This window comes from Narcine bancroftii, chromosome 1, assembly GCF_036971445.1.
Source record: "Narcine bancroftii isolate sNarBan1 chromosome 1, sNarBan1.hap1, whole genome shotgun sequence".
NCBI lineage: Eukaryota > Metazoa > Chordata > Chondrichthyes > Torpediniformes > Narcinidae > Narcine > Narcine bancroftii.
The window spans coordinates 290,753,704-290,771,099 of record NC_091469.1 but is presented as its reverse complement, the minus strand read 5'-3'; the positions used below and the strand labels follow the sequence as shown (position 1 = coordinate 290,771,099).

Sequence of the window (17,396 nt, the reverse complement as noted above, 5' to 3'; positions counted from 1 at the left end):
CTTCCCTGCTCCTGTCCTCTGGGTCTTGGTCAATTGGAGAGAAACAGCCTGGGGCAGAGAGAGCACAGGACAGGGAGAGAGAAAGAAGGGGGAGAAGAGACCAGGGCAGAGAGAGCAAGAGAGAGAGTGGGGAGGCCAGAGTAAGGGGGCTGGAAGGGCAAGAGTTGAGAGAAGAACAAAGGAAAGGACGAGAGAGAGAGGACAGAGTGGAGAGGGGACAGAGAGAGGGAAGGAGAGAGACAGAGAGAGAGGAGGGATCAGAGAGAGGGAGAGGGGAGAGGAGAGAGAGGGGACAGAGAGGGAGAGGAGACAGAAAGGGAGGGAGGGGACTGAGAGAGGGAGAGAGGTGACAGAGGGAGGGGATGGGGGAAGGGAGAGTGTTGGAGGGTGAAGTTTGAGGTATTTATTTCCATGACGTTCCCTTCAGTGGGTCACAGCGTGAAGTGTTGCAGGAATCTCCTGCTTGGCGCAGCTGTGTTGCTGTGGGACAGGTGCAGTTGTTTCTGCCGGTGCTGTAACCCAGTCTCCGTGGAGCCGTACTGATGACCCAGACATTGGCAGTGAGTGGTACGTGACTGGAGGGCTCTTGTGTTGGTCTGGGAGCTACCACCACATTGGGTGGCCATTCGGCCCTCTGAGTCTGTGCAGGTTGCTGATAGTCCTGGACCTGAGCGGATACACTGACCCCTCCCCCACCCACCTCCTAAGGCCGAGGTCCTCACATTCTCTGCATCCTTCTCACTTTTCTTCTGCCCAGGATTATCATTAAGTGCTACAGCACCATACCAGACCCTTCGGCCCAACTCGTTCATCCTGACCCTAATCATTGACTGGGTATCTCTCCCCATTGAATCTCTCCAGCAGCTCGCTGTTGTTTGTGACCCACTGAAGGAATCACCATGAAAATAAATACCTCAGCATCTGAGGTGGAAGTGTTCCTTCCAGGTTTCAAGGGATATGAGCCAAATGAGTCGATTCTGGTGGGCCACTGGGTGAATGGGCTGAGGGAATTGGGCCACTCTATGACTTGAGATGCTGTGGGATCCTCTCCCTCCACCAGCCTCTTCCTGAGTTAGGCTACACTCTTGATGAACAATATTCTTTCTCACCTCCTGACTTCAGCCAGAGAGTGATGATCCTCTGGAATTTGCCTCCACGGACAGCTGTGGAGGCCAGGTCATTGGGTGTTTTGAAGGCAGAGATTGTTAGGTATCTGAATAGTTCAAGGTATTCTGCCTATTTTTCTCCCCATCACCTTCAACCTCCCCTGCCTGGTTTTGGATCCAGTACTCCCGCTGTGGTCTCCTCTACATCGGAGACACTGGCTGCAGACTGGGAGTGTGGTGCGCTATTAGACAGAATCAGACACACACAAGGTAAAGACTGAACAACAGGCTTTAATCCACAAAGACTTCCACAGAGCCAGGCTGGCTGTGGCTGCAGCAACTCAGTGTGAGGCCTCAGAAACCCGACGCAGGCTTATATCCCAGAGGGTGATTGACACCCGACCGGGTGGGGCTTGATCCATTCAGGCTGACTGATTGGCAGCTGGCCAGGTGTTGTCCTGTCCCCTTACACTCCTGCAGGTACAGAGGTTACCCCCTGCAGTAGACTGGTGGTGTACCACCACAGGGAGATCGCTTCACTGAGCACCTTGGCTCTGTCTGCCGCAATAGCGCAGATCTCTCAGTGGCCACCCATTTCAATTCCCCGCCCCATTCCCTTGCTCCCATGGCCTCATGCACTGACAGGCTGAGACCACCCGTAAATTGGAGGAACAACGCCTCATCTTCTGTCTGGGCCCCCTCTAACCAGATGGCATTAACATCGACTCCTCCAGTTTCCGTTAACCCTCACTCCCCACCCATCTTCCCTATATTTCCTGTCTATCTCTCTCTCTCCACCTGAAGGGGCCTTCCTCTGTCTCCTTTACACTCTGCATTCACAGAGTCAAATCCCCTCTTCCAATCAATTCTCACCTTCCCTCTCTCCAGTCCTCCTATCCATGTCCAATGATCACCTTTTGCCTGTTGGTCTGTAATCCTCCTCCTCCTCCTCTTTCGTCCCTTCTCCCCCAGCCCTTTAGATTCAGATTTATTATCAGAGAACATCCGTGATATCACATACTACCTTGAGATTCAATTTCCTGTGGGCCAGGCAGAAATACCACTTCATGGTAGTGCAAAATAAAACTGTACACAGCATACACATAAACAAATAAAGAAACTTTAATTCTGGCGTAAAACACAAAAGTCTGCAGATGCTGCGATAGTAGCAAAAACGCAGACGCTGGAGGAACTCGGTCAGTCTCACAGCGTCCACAGGAGACAAAGGAATTTTGCTGACATTTCAGGGCTGAGCCCTTCTTCAAGGAATAAGCAAAAACCAGGAAAAGGGAGAGTGGATCGGAATCTGGCGAGAAGCATAAAATGAGATGGGTGTCAGTAATGGTTGATGACAGATGCGCCTGTATTTATGCACTGTATCTCTGTGCCACCACTGAAACAGATTGTCTGATCATTATCAGATTGAGAGCTTGCTGTACACCATAGTCATGTTACACTTCAAATCACTGCACAAATCACAGCAGACAGCCAACACCTTTTTCTTAGCAAACACCAGAGAACATGAATACAAAGTGAAGTGAGACATCAGGGGTGTTTTTTTTTATACTGAGAGTTGTCAGTGCCTGGAATGCCTTGTCAGGGATGGAGGTGGATGCTGGAATAGTAGGGGCATTTAAGACTCAGATAGACATATGGATGGAGGAAAATAGAGGGTTATGGGGTTGTGAGGGTTTATTTTTTTTTGGTAGGAATGTCAGCACAACATTGAGGTCTGAAGGGCCTGAACAGTGCTGTGGTGTGCTATGTTCCATGTCAGAACAGAGACAGTACTGGCTGGGGAGGCGTGGCCGGGGGTGGGGGGGAAGAGGGGGTGGGTAGTCCAGATAAAAGGTGTTTAATTGCATATAGGGGGAGAGGAGTGAATTGATTTTGGCTGTGTGAAAGGAGACAGAGGGAAAAGGGAGAGAGACAGAGAGAGGGGAAGGGTGGGGGTAGAGTTTAATGGAAAATGGAAAAGTCGATATTAATGGCATCTGGTTGGAGGGTGCCCACTTTGCGGGTGGTCTTAGTACACGAGGCCACGGACAGACATGTCAGCAAGGGAATGGGATGGGGAACTGAAATAGGGGCTGACTGGGAGATCCATGCTATTACGGTGGACAGAGCCGAGATGGTCAGCGAAGTCACTCTGATGTAAAACGAAAGTCTACAGACACCGTGATTGAAGTACAAAACGCAATGCTGGAGAAACTCTGCAGGACAAACAGCACCTTTATGTAACAAAGGTAAAGATGAAGGGCTCAAGCCCGAAACGTTGGTGATATATCTTTACCTTTGCTACATAAAGGCACTGTTTGATCTGCTGAGTTTCTCCAGCATTTGTGTGTGTTTTTTCAGGTCAAACAATGTACTTCGTATTGCAAAGATGAAGATACATGGCCAATGTTTTGGGCCTGAGGTATGAGCAAAATGTAGGCAGGCACCCGATACGTGGGTAATATATCAGATTTATTGTCAGAGTAGATACATCACATACAGCCCTGAGATTCCTTTCTCCTGCAGGCACGGCAGAATTACCACTAATTGGCAGTGCAAAAAGTAAACTGTACACAGTGTGAACATGTAAACAAATAAAGAAATAGATAACGAATGGAAACAAACTGACTGTGCAATACAGAGAGAACCAAAAGAAAATCAATAAAGTCCACAAGATCCTTAAATGAATCCCTGATTGAGTTTGTCATTGGGAGGAGCAGCTGTTCCTGAACCTGGTGGTGCGAGTCTTGTAGCACCTGCACCTCTTTCCTGATGGCAGCAGCGAGAACAGAGCGTGTGCTGGGTGATGAGGGTCTCCTGTTCAACCTGCTGAGTTCACTGTTTGGACACAGGGGATCCCCTCTCACTGGGTTGCGGACCTCAAACAGGCGGGGCAGCGGCATGCCGAGGGTTAACGCAGCACCGGTCGCGGTGTTGATCGCCTCGGGCTGATCGCTGAACCCAGGATGTAGAGGGAGCTGGTGACGACTGCACTGTGTGGCCAGCCCAGTCAGGGAAGCCGAGATGACTGTGTGATCAGTGCATCCGCGCAGCGAGGGAGACAGGAGAGGGGGCTGACCGCACCGAGCCCGTCTCCCCACCACAACCCCAGCTGCAGGACCAGGACAGCGCGTCCCCCGGGGGGGGGAGGGGGGGCGAACCGAGCCAGAGGGGAGATAGCAGGTAAGCGGCGGCTCTGCTCCCCTCTCGGACAGAGGGGGTTTGGGACGGAGAAGTGTGCAAGCCATCGAGTGCCCTGGGATAGTTCTCCGCCGCTTTGCGTGTGTTGGAAGCGCTTGTCCCGCCCGGGAGAGGGTTCATGAGCCGGGGCGTGTGGAGGGGCAGGTGGGACGTTTGTACGTGTGAAAGTTCCTTTAAGACAGCGGAGTCCGCCAGCGGCTGATTTTGATGGCAATACTCCCTTCCCCCGGGCCTCGGGAAACAGGAATACATCCCTGGGGATCTGCATTGCTCTAGCGCCTTTCACACTCTCCCGCGGCCTTCCAGCGCCTCCTGGGTCATGTATAAAACGAGACAGTGGAGTCAGCCGGGACAACCTCCCATTGCAGGCATGAAACTTTCAGCAGATAATCCTTTTGTGAAGTCAGATGACTGATTTAAATATTAATCTCTGGGAACTGTGGAGAAGATCGTTCATAGTCTCTGTAACAGTGGCCATTCTGCCCGTTAATACTATACTGACTGAGCCATCCCATCAATCTCGCATGTGCTGGTTAATCCACTGAATTTATTTTTGCCTTTTCATCAGTAAATCAATCCCGCCCCTTTACTATTCATCATCCAAAAGTTACAAGTACTGCCTTTGTCTACAATTCACACCAAACTGAAGTTACAATTGAAACATGATTATCTTCGTCAAACCCTTGGGGAGAGGACCGTTCCCAGAGACCCTCCAAACTGCCGTTGAGCACTCCGTGCTCCTTCTCCAGGAATACACGGCCACACAGTTGTCCTCAGAAGAGGGGCAGGTAGTCAGCCCGAGCTGCCTGGACCCATGGACGGCCACCTTGGCCAGGCCCAGTACCAGACTGACGAGGACAACCCTCGACTGACCCTCCCTCCTCCATACTGGGTGCCCAAAGACCAGGGCTGGACCCTCGCACACTCCATATCTTAACGTCAATCCATGGACACTCTTTGCTTCTGAAGGGACTCTCTTTTGCTTTCTCTTTCTCTCTCACTGAAAGGGGTGTCGGGCGACACTAATGGTGACTCTTTGTCTGCCTTGTGGTTCTTTATTATTACATGAAAATAAAGGCATCTTGATCTTAATGTCCCACTGATTCCCCAGTATCGACCCACGTGAGACAATTTGACCCTTACTTCTTTGGGATATGGGAGACATTGGGGCACTGGGCGAAAGCCATGGTCACAGGGCTTTATTGAATTGCTTATTGTCATGTAGGCTGAGAGAGTGAAGAGTTTTGTTATCCAGGAAAGTCAACCTCTACATAGTACAGCAGGTATTGGAGGAATAATGTGTTGCAATAAAGTGCTGTTACACCATGCAAAGACATCATCTATTACCGAGGAGGGGTCCAGACAGGAGCCCAATTACAGTAGGAAAGAAGCTGCCCTTGAATCAGGAGGTTCATATTTTTACACACGCATGACTTCTGGAAGACTGGAGTGCACAGAAGAGAAGTGTGAATGGAGGGGCGGTTCCTTTAAAATTTTGTCAGTTTTCCCAAGTCGGCGGGAGGTGTGGACAGAGAAGAGTGGGGAGGGGTTGGTGTGTGATGGTCCAAGTCAGGTTCTCAACTAACTCTCTGCGGTTTCTTGTAGTCTAGAGCAGAGTGGTTCATAGTGATAATGAGGGTGGATAATCAGAATCTTATCCTTAGAATAAAAGCATCACACACTAAAGCAGGGGTGGCCAAACTTGTTTAACCCAAGAACCACAGATGATAAACTTAGGATGTTTGAGAGCCGCATGACATGAAAACATAATACATGCAGACTTGATCTTAAGTTTTAAGAATAAATTGGATAAATACATGGATTGGAGAGGTCTGGAGGGTCAATGGTACTAACTGAATAATGATCAGCACAGTCTAGAATGGCCAAATGGCCTGTTTTCTGTGCTGTCATGTTCTATACTTGTTTTTACAGTTACATGCACATTTTGTTACAAAACCTTTTCTAAATATTAAGAAATACGTGTGTATATTAATATTTATTCATGTTTGTAGTTTTTAAATTGCTAATTTATATTAGTTTCATTAATCAAAAAGTACACATAAGCGTGTAATAGATATATTTTTTGTCCAATTTTTAGGGTAAAATTTAGGGGGTTGACTATTAGACACATGCTACTTTTGACTGTGGTAAGTGACTGCGTCGTTCTGGGTGTTGGGAGCTCTGGAGAGCAGATAGTTTGGTCCTGGGTGAGAGATGGTGGCTGGGACCGGGTGGTAAGTCTGTGTTTGAGGTGTCAGGAGCTCCAGAGGGTGGGCAACCAGGGCAAGAGTGAGAGACAGCAGTCAGGGCATCAGGAGCTCCGGAGGCCAGGTGACCAGGGCCAAAAATGGGGGGAGTGGGGTATTACACGCGATAAACGTGGTATGCTATACAGACCAAATATTTTCAATCACAAGCTAAGGCCACTAATCTCAGCCAAGATGTTTCTGCGAGCCGCACGTTACAGGTCAAAGAGCTACATTGGCTCATGAGCCACGGTTTGGACACCCCTGCACTAAAGGATTGTGTTTATGAAGGGGCAAATAAGAGAGGGGTGGGTGACTGGAGCAGGTTGGTGGTGGTAGATGGCGATCCAATAGTGGTGTTTAAGAGGCTTTTAGATAGACACATGGATATGAAGGGGATGGAAGGATGGCTATCGGGTGTGAGCAACAGAAAGACATTTAATTGAACAGATATAATATGAATGTTAGTGTTGTGACGCTGCCGAAAAACGACAAATTCTATGACATGTTCCTGACAATAGATTCTGATTCGGGATTTGATTGGAACATCATACTCAGCACAGACATGGGGGCTGAAGGGCCTGTATCCATGCTGTCCTATGTGCTAATATGATAGAAACACTCAGCAGGTCAGGCGGCATCTGCGAGAGAGTAAGGGATAATGTTTCGGTTGAAGGGGGATGTCTCAACTGAAACATTATCTCTGTTTCTCTCCTAACATGTTAGATTGGATGGGGTCAGACTGAAGGATGGTTGTGAACCAGATGGGTTTTGCATGACAATTTTGTAGTTTCTTGGTTACTCAGGGATTTAATGACTTGAATTGGAATTCTGAAGCCCCATGGTGGGAGTTGAACATGTCTCAAGATTTCTAGCTGTGGGTCCAGTACTAGGACCTTCGTAACCACCTTGAGCAGTCAATGAGCCGCTGAAAGACTCAGTGGGTCAATCAGCATTCATGGAGAGAAATGGTCAGTCATCGTTTCAGGTCAGGGAATATTGACTGACCATTTCTCTTCCCGGATGCTGCCTCAATGGCTGAGTCCCTTCTGCGGTTCATTGTTTGCCCAAGATTCCAGCAGCCTTTGCGTTTCTCTGTAACACCGCCACCTCTCGTCTCCTCAGAGAAGAGGGGACTTGAGGTGCTTGGTCTGAGGGGGGTGCGGTGCGCAGGAGCAGTAGCTGGCTGGTCAGAAGGCACCAAGCGAAGGGGGTTGGCAGAATGGAGGGGGGTGAAGGAGAATGTTGGCCCACAACAAGCCTCTGTGATCTGGGACTGAAAGGAGATGGAGGGAGCAGGTTCTTTGCAAATCAATAAGGCTTAAGGCAGGTGTGGAGCCAGGAGAGCAGGGACAAAGCGCTGCTCCGAAAGGTTCAACCTCCGGGCCTAATGGCGACTGACTTGAAGGAGCCGATGGTGTTTATAAGAAAAATCCTGCAACTGCAGAGGTCTGTGCCCAGCGTGGCGGTGCTTGTGCTTGACAGCGGTCATGAGGGGTGGCAGACTCCAGGAAGCAGGGGCCCAGAAACAGGGAGAAGGGCCTTGGGCACTGAAGGCTTCTTAATTGTGTTGGGAGTTTGGATCTGGGCTCAGGTCGCCGATGGTTTGAACTGGAGTCTGTGTGGCTGCAGCAGCGCTGGAGGTGAATCCACTGACACACAGTGACTCTAAAGGGATTCTCTTTTTGCTTCTCTTTTTCTCTCACTGTTGGGGGTGTCAGGCAACATGAATGGCGGCACTTTACCTTGTGGTTGGCAGAAGGCAATTTTATGTAATATTACATGCTACACTATTACATGACAATAAAGGAATCTTGATCTGAGTGAAACACTTCTGGGTTATGAACAGGCTAGAGAAGGTGATTCTCTTTTTATTAGTTTTAATATAAAACATACAGAAGACAATGGTCGGAGAGAATAAGGATACAGGATTGAAAAGATTACAATATACAACAATCAGTAAATAATAAGTGTCTTCATCTCCCCACACTGGATCAGCGTTCATCGAAGATAAGAAGCCTGGTCCTCACCCAAAAGAAAAACTTAATGGTATCAGGAAGGGATAATAAACCAGGGAAAATGTGCGAAATGATTGCCAAGTTTCTTCAATTTGAACAGAGGGATCAAATGTAGTCCATCTAATTTTCTCTAAGTTCAAACAGGCCGTGGTTTGGGAAAACTATATTGAACTATAGGAGGTGGAATGGGGATCCTTCCGTTGCTCCCCTGGCTTTCAGGATGGTGAAAGCTATCACCTGATGAGCAGAAGCTGGACAACAACCTCCACCTGCCTCCTAAAACTCCAAAAAGAGCAGTTAAGGGATTTAGCTGCAGATCAATTGCGAAGATTGCTGAAAGAACCGGACAGGACAAAAACGTAGGGGTCAACGAACCCACTTACGAATTACACCTGTCACAGAATTGGATTAAAATGAGGAAAAATATGAGCAAGCTTGTCCTTAGACCTTAATTTGAATAAGGGAGAGTCGAGTGCATGTTCATGAGGTTATTAACTCGTTTGAGAATCTTTTCCCACATCTCTGAAGGGAAAAGCTTTTGGAGCTCCTGTTCCCTTTTAAACGTATCATTCAAGACTGGTCGCAATTTTAGTCATGTCATATCTGATTGCTATTAAACCCTTCTGAGAAGGCTTCAAACAAAAAAGAGCATCGACCATATCCGCCTGATACAGCAGGGGGAAATTAGGTCAGGGAGCATTCCAAAAATGTCCAATTTGAAAATATCTGAACAAATGCAAATTAGGTCGACCATATTTATTTGAAAGTTGTTCAAAGGACATAAGATAACTTTCCATGAACAAATGCCGAAAGCACATGATATCTTTAACCTTGCAAAAAGAAAAATCTTGATCATTCACAGACGGCTGGAAAAAAATTAGCTTGCTGAAATAAAACCAGATAAAGTAAATATTTTTAAATTTAAAAAAAAACCTCTGGAAACTGAAACCATATCCATAATTGTGTGGAGAAGGCAATACTCCTGATGGGCTGAATGGCCTCTTGTGACAGGGCTCACTAGCCCAGGACAGTCAGGAGCTTTGTCACAGCAAACGACGACCAGGTAGACTGAGGGACATGGTCCCCAAAAAGATGTGACCTCTGACTGGGTCCTGAGAAAGGGATCATCCAGCACCCGTCCCCTGAGACGCTGGTGCCTTGATGTGCAGCTGTGCGATGTAAACAGAATAACTGGCACCTCCCGTCTCCCTGTATATCATTTACATTTGAACGTCAGATAAGAAATGTAATCGCTTGTCGTTTTATTTATCTTTAGCAGTGATTTTTTTGCAATGCACAACGCCCTGATTAACCACTGCAAGTTGGGTCAGGAGGACTAACTTTGTGTCTTGTCTTTGCAAGCTGTTTTAGGGCCAGAAGGGATGAATGTCAGTCGGAGCTGAGGGGCCAGGAGTTCTGTTGGCAAGTCATGGGCGACAATGATGGAGATAAAGGAGGTCAATCCAGCCAGTTCTTTGAGAACTTTGTGCAGGCCTCGACGTTCCGGGGAACTCTGCAGGCGTTCCACATTCTTTGCCGCCAGTTGGATCTTGATCCCCTGGATCACCGCATGTTCTATCCCACCTTGAGATCGAAGCTCAACACCTGGAGGGCCAAAGCCCTTTGGAGCAAGCTGGATAAACAGAGCAGTCACAAGGAGTACAAGCAAGGCAGTGCTTGTCCCAATACGCAGGTGAGGGGCGTTTCCACCTGGGGGGATGTTGGAGGGAGGGAGATGAGCTGGCGTCCGAGACAGACGTTGGAGACATTCCACTGGTTCAGCAGCAGCTGCGCAGAGAGAAACTGGGTGATCGTTTCAAGTCAACGACCTTTCCACTGAGCATGTGCTTTTTCCGAATCCCCGTATGTTTTCTCTGATCAGTGCAATTTAGCCTTGAGAGAGGATGTCTGAGCTATGGAGAGGGTGTGGGGGAAGACCTTGCCAGAGGGAGAGGAGGTTGGAGTGGCGGACAAGGTTGGGAGGCTGGGGGATGTTCTCTGAAATGACGAAGGGTATTAGAAAGTATTTAAAGACTGCAAGAAGAGCTCATCAGTACTTGCAGGGTTCTGTAGGTTGGATGCAGGAAAGATACTTCCCCTGAACTGAGGAGTCTAGGAACAGGAGTCACAGAGTTTGGTGAGTGAGATCATCTCTGGAATTTCCTTCTCCCAAGGCAGGGGAATCTTAATTTTCTTTGCTCAAAGCTGAGATCCAGAGATTTCTGGGCACTGACGATTGAGGGAAGGTGCAGGGGTCGCAGATCAGCCCCGGACTAGATTGACAGCAGGGTTGATGGGCTGAATGGCCTTCTCTACTCATGCAAAGGAAATGCTGAAAATCATGAGGGAGTCTCGTTCGTTTTCGGAATTAACCAGACAAATCACTCCATCAATTATGTACCATGAGAGCGAGGGAACCGTCTGTATTCAGAGGGTGACTGTACAAACTCCTTGTAGACAGCGTCAGATTCGAACCCAGGTGCTGCAATCATGTTGTGCTCTCCCCACACTAGGACAGATAGATAAATATTCACTGGCAAAAAAAGAAATAGTGTTTCAATCCTGCAGTTAGAATGGTTTCTGGTTAGGGGAGTATGGGAAGAAATTCTGTGTACCCCGAGGATGGGCAACCTGGCCTTCTGTAGTGCACTGTACCCTACTCCATGGAGGGGAGGGGATCTGTACAGAGTGGTGGTCACAGTCCTGGGCAGGAAGAGGCAGTAGATCAGCGTGGGTCTTCATGAACAGATGCAAAGGATGGGAAAGGGTCTGGATAAACTGGATGCAACCGATCCAGTTCTCATGTCGATTCATTCAAACGGGCCCAATTTGTTTGGAACGTTTAATGGATGGCAGCCTACTCTTGTGATCCAGCCCAGTTAACCCAATTCCAGAGCTCTGGATCAGCTCTGGAGATGGGAAGAGAACTGAGGTTGCTATTTTGAGCAGGTCTTGCCCTATCAGGGGCAACATTCCGTGGATGTGGTGTCCAGTGGGGACGGAGGCAGCGAGACCACCGGTAAACAGGCGTTGTGTCAGTGTGGCAGACAGGACGTGCTGGGTGCGAGGTGGGCCCATTCACCACCCACCTCCCTTCTATGCCATGCTGACTCCTTTTCAGGGACGTCCCTCTTGCTAGGCCAGTGATAAGCTTTTGGAAACCAGTTTCAGTTTGAGTTAAAGCTAAACACAGTCTGCCAGAGGAACTCAGTGATTTTGGCAGCATCAGCGGGAGAAAAGAAACAATCTACCTTTTGAGACTCAACATTGACCATTCTTTCTGTCCCACTGATGCTGCTTGACCCGCTGAGTTTCTCCAGCAGAGAGCGTTGAGCCTCCGATTCCAGCGCCTGCCATCTCCTGTGTGTTTCGAATCTGGTTTGAAATACGTTTTGCATTTAAATTTAGTTGTACTGCACGGTGACAGGCCCTTCTGGCCCACATGCCTGGGCTGCCAAATTATACCTGATTAACTCACTACCACCGATATGATTTGAACGGTGGGAGGAAACTGGAGCCCCCAGGGAAAACTACGTAGATGTGGGGAGAGCGGACAAACTCCTGACAGACAGCAGGGGATTCGAACGCTGGTCCCGATTGCTGGTGCTGTAACAGCGTCACGCTAATTATGCCAAACTCTAACATTACTATTAACATAACTCCCTTCTCATTCTAAGCTCACGTGTATGTGATGTGCATGTTCAAAAAAACCTCTTTGATTCACAGTCCAATCTCACTTCTCACTCTTCCAAGTTCACTGGTGTTAGGCAATTTTTCTACTGTGCACAGAATTTAACATTTATGAATCCTCACCAGGCTTTGGTGCTTGAAAGGTAAATGGTTACCACTCAGGAAGGTTCTTGTCAGTTTTCAGAGAGAGATTTGTTGCTCGTTGGGCAACTGATTCCTTCTGATCAGCCACTTCAGTATCTTGCTGAAGAAACTTGCCCTATCAGGGTTTTCCAGATGATAATCTCTTTCTTTCAGGTCACCACAGAGTTCCTCTTCTGTTCCCCTTATTTCAAGAGAGACATTATACAGCCAGCCACCTCCTCTTGTATGGATCCACAAGGGCTTTGACCAGGCTGAACTAAGAACTCACAACCCATCTTCAAAATGGGGTTTTTCCACAAGCTCGACAGCTTGTCCTGTTCCAGTCCCAGACCCAGACCCAATCTTCTGAGTTCCTTCATCTGTTGTTTTCCAAAACAATAATCCATACTCCATAGCACATCTAATTAACACCTACTTGTGAAGTCCTTATAGGCATTCTTTAAAGTTTTTGCAAAGGCACCTGGAGCCTGGACTGTCTGGCTTGAGCAGAACTCAAAAATGTGATCTGTTTTGAAGTGTTTGTATGTGACCTTCACTAAAACCTGCCACAATTTATCTCCTTTAAATTATATCTATATACAATATAAAATATAACATAATCTGTAACAATACATGCTTGGAAAGTGCTACGTTAAGTGAAATGACATTAAAATAAACCAGTTTTATATAGTGGTAAAATACCGTGGTATTTAATTTTTTTATTTAAATTTTCTTTCTCGTCATAACGAAACAATGTTATTCAAGGATTTGCGGTAATTGTGCTGTGAGGTTTCATCACTGGGTAGGAGTGTATTTCGAGCCCAGATGAGTTTAGTCGTTTGTATCAACCAGGAATAGCTGTCATAAAAGCATGCGTGTGTAAAAGCATTAACATTTCCAGCAACAACACTTTGTCACATCTGATGTAGGTTCCGATACATGTCAACAGCTTGGTGTTGTCTCTCTCCCCTCAGATGCTGTATTTTTCTTTTTGATTCTCAGCGCCTTTGGCAAGGTGCCGCACGTGAGGCTGCTCCACTAAACGAGAGTCCATAGAATTACAGAAAGGATACCAGTGTGGGTGGAGTATTGGGTGATTGGCAGGAAGCAGAGAGTAGGAATAAAGGGATCCTATTCTGGTTGGCTACCGGTTACCAGGGGTGTTCTGCAGGGGTCGGTGTTGGGGCCACTTCTTTTTATGATGTACATCAATGATTTGGATTGTGGAATGAATGGGTTTGTGGCCAAGTTTGCAGATGGTACAAGGATAGATGTTACCCAGACTTCAGGAACTGAGTTACAGGGAAAGGTTAAACAGGACTTTATTCGCTGGAGGGTAGAAGAATGAGGGGATAATTTGATACAAATTATGAGGGGAAGAGACAGAGTAAATGTCGGTAGGCTTTTTCCACTGATAATAGGTGGAAGGGAAATGTTTAGGGGGAACATGAGGGGGAACTTCTTCACACAGAGTGTGGTGGGAGTGTGGAGTGAGCTACCAGGTTAAGTGGTGAGTGCGGGCTAAATTTTAATATTTAAGAAGAATTTGAATGGGAGAGGTATGGAGGGCTATGGACTGAGTTCAGGTCAGATGGACTAGGCAGAATAATGGTTTGGCACAGACTAGAAGGGCCGAAGGGCCTGTTTTGATGTTGTGGTGTTCTATGGGTCTATGGCAGGTAGTGAGGAAGAAATTGTGAAGCTGCAGAGAGCCTGGGGTAGATCAGGAGAACGGGCAGAGAAATGGCAAACGTAATACCATGTTGGAACGAGTTCAGTTGTGCACTTTGGTGGAAGGAATAAAAGTGCTGACTATTATTTGGATGGGGAGAAAATTCAAAATTCAGAGATGCAGAGGGTCTTGGGAGACCTTGTGCAGGATCCCCTAAAGGTTAGCGTCCAGGTTGAGTCGGTGGTGAAGATGGCAAATGCATTGTTGGCCTTCATTTCTATAGGGATAGGATACAAGAGCAGGGATTTGATGGTTGAGGCTTTTATCAGGCACTGGTGAGACCTCACTTGCAGTACGGGGTACAGTGTTAGGCTCCCTATTTAAATTAAAAATTTAGGCAGGCCAATTCGGCTCTATGTGTCTGTGCCATCCAACTTCTACCCCATTAACCTGCACTCCTGGTATGTTTTTGAAGGGTGGATGGAAACTGGAGCCCCCCAGAGAAAACCCACGCAGACACGGGGAGAACATACAAACTCCTTGCAGACAGCACGGGATTCGAACTCAGGTCTGGTCCCGATCGCTGCCGCTGTAAAGGCATTGCCCCAACCGGTACGCCATCCATGCCACCCTTCCTGGAATGAGGGGAACGCTTGACGGCTCTTGGACTGGACTCCTTGGAGCTCAGAAGAATGAGGGGGGACCTCACAGTAGCATTTTGAATGTTGAAAGCCCTGGACAGAGTTGACGTGGCCAAGCTTTTTCCTCACGGCGGGAGAGTCTAGGATAAGAGGGCACAACCTGAGGATTGAAAGGCGCCCATTTAAAACAGAGACTCTAAGGAGTTTCTTTAGTCAGAGAGTGGTGAACCTCTGGAATCTGCCTCCACAAGTGGCTGTGGAGGCCAGGCTGTTGGGTGTATTTAAGGCAGAGATTGATAGATATCTGAATAGTCAGGGCATCAAAGGCTATGGAGAGAAGGCTGGGTAGTGGGGCTGAGGGAGAGAATGGATCAGCTCATGGTGGAATGGCGGAACAGACTCGATGGGCTAAATGGGCTACTTTGCTCCTATATCTTAAGGAAATTGATAAATGATTTTCAGCAACTGGCAAATAGCTGCAATTGAATTCAAAGGACATGATAGAACTGTCTTGTTTTAGATGAAACAGTACCAAGCAGGTTCATGTGGTTCTGGTATGTTTGCACTTGAAGCCCATCTGTGGCATTGACAGAACCTGCTTGGTATGTGCCTGAATTATTCAAACATGCTGTCTCCTTGTCTCCGAACAATTCAATTTGTGTCATTGCCTTTTTTAGCCTGCAGGGTTAACGGTGTTAGTCCTGATGAAACTTTGGTGGCAAAATCGTTTCCTCTGACTCACGTTCATCTTCTTTTGTTTAAGCATCACTGGGTGGGGGGGGGGGGGGTGGGGGTGGGGGTGGGGGTGGGGGTGGGGGTGGGGGTGGGGGTGGGGGTGGCGCAGACACACATCCAACCCCTTGTTGTCAGCCGGAAACTTGGAGAGAAACAGGCTGTGTTTTTAAACTTGTGCATCAGCCAGGGGTAAAACATTCAGTTCGAGGGCAGGAGGCCCTTGTTCTAAGCGCTTGGTCGAGTGTCTGTTGGGAGGAAAGGTTCATCAGGAACCTCCTTGTGAAAGATCGGTGGGGGGGTGGGGTAAAGGGAAAGTTTCACCAAACAGTGATTTCGACCAATGCTTCGCCATGAAACTGGCAAGACGTTGAAGTGATGCAGAAGGATTCTATCTGGGGCAGTTTCTGTGCAGAAGGAGCTCACTCTGGAGGAGCAACTGATCCCTCTCCTGACAGCTCTGCAAGCTCTCTCCTTTCATATCTTTATTGGTGAACATGACACTTGAATCTGCCTTTCCTGCAGTGCCTGGCCACGTGTCCCTGGCCACGTGTCCCTGGCCACGTGTCCCTGGCCACGTGTCCCTGGCCACGTGTCCCTGGCCACGTGTCCCTGGCCACGTGTCCCTGGCCACGTGTCCCTGGCCACGTGTCCCTGGCCACGTGTCCCTGGCCACTGCTTGAGCGGAGACTTCTCTCTCTTTTGGACACAGAAAGACCAGCTGAGTTCCTCCAGCATTTCCGTGTGTTTATGCTGCAACACAACGTCTGCAGACTTTCGAGTTTCACTTCCGTTTGCTTCTATTCTACCCTTCTGGCCATCACCATGATCTCCACCTCCCTATTTTACCCATTTCCTTCCAGAGCCCCTCACAACATCCATTGTTCCCAGGAGAACATCCCCAGTTTCTCCAGACCATCCACAGAATTAAGGTCCCTCATTTTTGGGGAATCCCTTCTGCGCCCTCTCCCAAGCCTTCACCTCTTTCCTCAAGGTCATCCCCGGAACTGGAACACTTTTCCACAGCCGTGTCGATATCACGTGCCCCAAATGTTTGATCATGACCTCCTGCCTCTTCTCTTGAAGTCCTGGGTCCTGTGAGCTCTCTCTTGCCGCCATCCCTCTTCCAATCAACATCGAGCCCCAGGTTTCTCATTTGGCTCTCAGGTTTATATTACCTTTACTCTTTCCAATCGAAGTATAAAACCACATTTCTCAGCATTATATTTCATTACCTGCCTATCTGCACATTCCATCAGAATTGGGTTTATTATCATGAATGTGTCACAAAATTTGTGGTTCTGCGGCAGTAGTGTTGTCCATTACAGTTGCAAATTGCAATAAATAACTGTTCTGTAAATACAAAATTAAAAAAATAAATCATTAGGGCAAAACAAGAGGAAAAAAAGTCTGTGGTTCATTGTCCGTTCAGGAATCTGATGGCGGAGGGGAAGAAGCTGATCTGTGCCGCTGAGTGTTCGTCTTCAGGTTCCTGTACCTTTTCCCTGATGATAGTAGAGTGAAGAGGGCATGGCCTGGGTGGATACAGGCTGCTTTCTTGAGGCATCGCCTCTTGTAGATGTCCTCAAAGGAGTGAAGACTGCTCCCCATGATGTCGCTAGCCGAGTTCACAGCTCTCTGTCATCTTTTCCTGTCCTGCGTATCATCACCTCCGTACCAGACAATAATGTAGCCAGTCATAATGCTCTCCACAGTACACCTGTAGAAATCTTCTCAAACTCCTAATGAAGTCAAGGTGCTGGGAGCCTTCTTCATGATTACATCGACATAGGGGCTCCAGGACAGATCATCGGAGATGTTGACACCAAGGAATTTGAAATTCTTTACTCTCTCCACTGCTGAGGCCTCGATGAGGACTGGTTTGTGTCAGCTGCTACAACGTCTATCCTTTACAAATCTATTAATATCTTCCTACAGTTTACCACATCTCTAGGCTTTGTGTCCTCTGC

At 47.9% G+C, this 17,396-nt stretch overlaps 1 protein-coding gene across 9 annotated transcripts in view; it reads left to right on the top strand.

Moving 5' to 3' along the window:
• The window catches only part of LOC138745937 (F-actin-monooxygenase MICAL2-like), a 156,923-nt gene that overhangs the window by 11,868 nt on the left and 127,659 nt on the right, over positions 1-17,396 (top strand). For 8 of the 9 annotated variants that reach the window (XM_069903490.1, XM_069903491.1, XM_069903496.1 and 5 more), the window contains exons 2-3: positions 9,931-10,261; positions 14,529-14,621. In XM_069903490.1, coding sequence (XP_069759591.1) covers positions 9,931-10,261; positions 14,529-14,621 — 424 coding nt within the window. Of the gene's footprint in view, positions 1-9,930; positions 10,262-14,528; positions 14,622-17,396 lie in introns of those variants that run through there. The other variant, XM_069903559.1, reaches the window with a different exon arrangement.